Source organism: Sitophilus oryzae, unplaced genomic scaffold (genome assembly GCF_002938485.1).
Source record: "Sitophilus oryzae breed Bouriz unplaced genomic scaffold, Soryzae_2.0 scaffold_1184_pilon_pilon, whole genome shotgun sequence".
In the NCBI taxonomy this organism is placed as follows: Eukaryota; Metazoa; Arthropoda; class Insecta; order Coleoptera; family Curculionidae; genus Sitophilus; species Sitophilus oryzae.
Genome location: NW_022145820.1, coordinates 631,324 through 635,517, shown reverse-complemented (window position 1 = coordinate 635,517; position 4,194 = coordinate 631,324). Strand labels below are relative to the sequence as shown.

Genomic DNA, 4,194 nt, shown 5'->3' with positions numbered 1-4,194 from the left:
GACCCATTTAAGTTTTTAGCTTTTAGAAATAGCAAATTTTCAAACAAGTTTTAATGAAGTACGCGAATGTTACAACGGCTTCGAACAAATATAAATAAAACCCAAATAGGTTTTACGACTCTAGTTCGGCTATAAAATGGAAGTTCAGTTATTAATTCGGGCAAATTAAAGATTGGAAATGGAAAATTTATTTGAGCAATACTTTTTCTTCGTACCTACTTCGCTGTCGAAATTGAATTTTATGGTTTTGATATTTCACAATTCTTGTCGCTGCTTCGTAGCAAACTGATACTGCCATTAAATATAATATACTGTGATCCCTCAGATTCGAATCAATAGTTTTGAAATACATTTTTTATTAATTTGATTTCTATATTTTCAATAAATTAGAAATTAAAAAACAATTATTATAAAATACAAAATGAGATGCGATAAAAAGTTTATGTCACTAGATTTTGTTTAAATAATATATTATAAACAGTAATAAAAAATTAAATATATCTATCTATAATACATGAGCAAGTCTAATATTAAACATATTTGGTTTGAAGTACATAAAAACATTAATTGGCTTTCTAAATTATTTATGCTAATTGATGGCGTCAATAAAACAATTAGAGCCATCATGATATTTGCTATAAAATTTACTAATAACTAATTAAAGTTATGCATTATAGCATTATATGCATACATTCTAAAACTACTTTTAATAATCCGGTAAATAATTTCATATAACATATTAATTATTGTAATTACAGTGTTAATTAGTTTTATTTAATCCAGTCATTTTCAGAAGATCTAAATTTTCGTTTAATAGCTAGACATTTTCTTAAACAATAATAATAATCATTTATATATATATATATATATATATATATATATATATATATATATATATATATTTATGTTTCTTAATCGAAAATCAACATCATATCAAGTAAATCAGTAAAACTAATTTCTAAGCGCCAAATGATTATGATAATTATAAAAATAAAGATAGCTCATATGGATACGGTCAGGTATAACATTTATAACGTACGATCGAATAAAAACGGCGTCAGAGATGGCTATGAAATGAAGATCGCTGTCATTTTATATGTAAAATTGTATAGGAAATGTCATCAATCGTCATTTCCATGCCATCTGGAAGCCGTTTTTTTTTCGATCATACGGTAGTAACGAAACTAAAAGAATTTCGAACTTCCATTGTATTTATTTATTTTCCTTACACAACGTTGCGGTCAGAAGTATCATTGACCATTACCAAGTGTGAACTACGTGGGAACAGATGGGAACTAGTGATCGTTCGATAGATAATTTATAAGATAACAATTTATAACAAACTTTTTGAATATGTACTTCTATAACCACTAACTCAAAAAACTGACTTGGTTTTACATGAGACCAGAAATAACATGTTATCTGTAATGAAACCTCGCAACTATTTGTAGCGGAGAACTCTTTAGCAAAACTTGGCATTTTTTCACATTTTATATTTTTGATGATAGTTTATTTCTATTTTTAGGATGGATATATAAGTCAGTATGTTAGTATCTTATCCGTAAGCTATTGATTTTCTTAAGGCCTACTCCCTGTTATGGTTTATGTTATTTGTGTAGTATTATAAGTAATTTTGGTTTAGTAAAGGTGGTTACAGACCTGACGAGACAAGCGCGAAACATTCCAAATTTGCTAAATGCGAACGGGTCTCGCGAGCCAACCTACGGAGTCTCGTTACTATCCGTCTATTGTCGGTTTTTCGAGAGACGGGGGCCAAAAGTTGCGCAGGACTGCGTCATATCAATGCATGCTATACATAACTTGCTTGGCTCGTGGCAGGTGTCTCTCATATATAAGTATCGCTTTTAAAACGTCCTTCGACGTTGTGCGATGCAATTGCTAGTCGCCATTGGTTTCTTTCATTCCAGTGTCCGTCACGCAGATCCCTTGAGCTCATCGCCTTCTTGACACCATCCATCCAGTTTGTCCTTGGCCTTTCCCGTTTCCTTCTCTTTTGTGGAAGCCAGTTTAGTACCTTCTGAGGCAGTCGCGTGTTGTCCATCCTTCTCACATGTCCATACCACTTCAGTTGGGCACTCTCTATTTCCTCTACTATAGTTTTCTGTCTACCCATTTTATCCCTGATTGTCTCTTTTCGTACTCCATCCAGCTTTGATGTTCGTGCTGATCTCCTTATCGCGTCCATTTCTACCGCCAGTAATTTTCTTTTGTTATTCTCCGTTAACCTCCATGTTTCCGCCCAAAATAACAAATTGCTCTTGATTATCGCATCATAAATCCTTAGTTTTCTGTCTTTACCTATTTCGTTACTCCAGAGTATATTATTCAGACATTTTATTGCATTTCTGGCCTTGACTATTCTCGAACTTATTTCGTTGCCGTCTTTCCCGGATTTATCAAAAGTAACGCCTAGGTATTCGTATTCGCTACATGTTTGTACGTATTCATTATCCAGTTTTATTGCTGTCTGATCCGATCCAATGCAGAGATATTTAGTTTCCAGTCCCCAAACTTGGTATTCCTCTTTAAGTTTTCGTGTCATATATTCCAAGTCATCTTTGTCTCCGGCGCAAATAACCTGGTCTTCGACGAATTGCAAAGTGTATAAGCAAAAATCTTCACTTATTGATATGCCCATGCCTCTACACTTGCTTTTCCACTGCTTTAAAACTTGGTTGACGTATATTTTAAATAAAGTTGGTGACAGGCAACACAGTTTTTATTGAGGAACAAGAATTTTTATATATCTTTTGTATTGCTATTATAAATGCGTGATTTAATCTGGTTAGTTTAAGAGATTCCCAGAGTTTGGCGATAGGGACACTATCGTAAGCTTTCTGGAGATCGACAAACATTAGGTGTATTTCTTCTTTTATAGCTATTTTCTCTTTTCTCTGAGAAGTAACAACAAAATGCATTATCAGGGCAGGATCTCCCAGCTCTAAAACCGGATTGTTGTTGTTCTTGATCTTTGTATTCGTATTCAATTGGACCTTTTAATACACTACCTACACATATTATGCTTATTGTGCTTGTTACAGATAACCCCTTATAATCAGAGCACTGCACTGTTTCCTGTTGCCTTTTTTTATGGATATATGTTATGTATACCGTTTTCCATTATTATCAAATTAATATAAATAAATAAATAACTTTAAAAAAAGTAATACTCATGTATCGAAATGGAATTTGTATGTCTATTTTAATTCATTTAAGTAAGTACTTATAAAAAAACTGCCGATGATAGTATTATCGATCCTCTGGTATAGATTACCAAATGAATTAACTGGAAAAAATTTCAGTCAATGGATAAAAAATGTAACATTTTGTGTAAAGATAATCCACTCGAATGATTTTACTCTTTTTTCAACGATTTGTCAACATTTTTATTTATAAAAGCTTTGACATAAAAGTTACTTGAACCATTCAGCACAAATCCCCAATATTCAAACATGCTTTACCCTTTAAAACTTTTGTATTTCAATTCAATCAATTTTTGTTTTTATTATTAGAGAGAGCTTAGTTGATAATTTTAGATTTTTGTTTAAAAATCATACACACTTAAATTCAAATATATTAATTTAAAAACAATTGGATTATTAATGAAGTACATGGTGTATAGTTTTTTTGATGGAATGGGTACTGAGATGAACCGCCTATGCAAAAATAAACATATTTCTTTAAATTCAAAACACTTAGTTTTGACACTCTGTATACATAAATAAAATTATTGATTTTTAAAATATTATTCGTAAACTAGGAAGAGGGAAATCAGACGATAGGAGGGAAATATGCGATAAGTGATAGACAATAGCTTTTAAACTACCATTCGAGACGCATTGATGTTATTTTTGGTTTGCAAGATTGAGATAAAGAATGTTATTAAAGGTAAAGTAAATATTTCCTCCTTATTTAACTAATGTTAACTAAAGCATAAATTTTGTTTTTCTATTGTAATATTCTGCGCTGAAGCTGTTCCTTATTTATTTGACCTGAAATGTATTATACAGACCGGACCACCGTAGTAGTAACATAGGCAGAACCGGACGAATTAGCGTATACCCGTCCGCCGGATAAAAAGCAGGTGAAAAAATGCGATAAAATAAAAATAGGTAGATATGTGATCAGAATGTTTCAGAATTTGTATTTATTCGTGTTTTAATAGCCTAAACG

The 4,194-nt window shown here is 31.6% G+C and overlaps 1 protein-coding gene across 1 annotated transcript; it reads right to left on the bottom strand.

The window, feature by feature from the left end:
• Positions 1 to 1,846: 1,846 nt before the first annotated feature.
• On the bottom strand, positions 1,847 to 2,659 carry LOC115891555. Its single transcript, XM_030912042.1, has one exon. It carries the CDS (start codon positions 2,657 to 2,659, stop codon positions 1,847 to 1,849), a length of 813 nt encoding a protein of 270 aa, XP_030767902.1.
• Between the last annotated feature and the right edge of the window lie 1,535 nt (positions 2,660 to 4,194).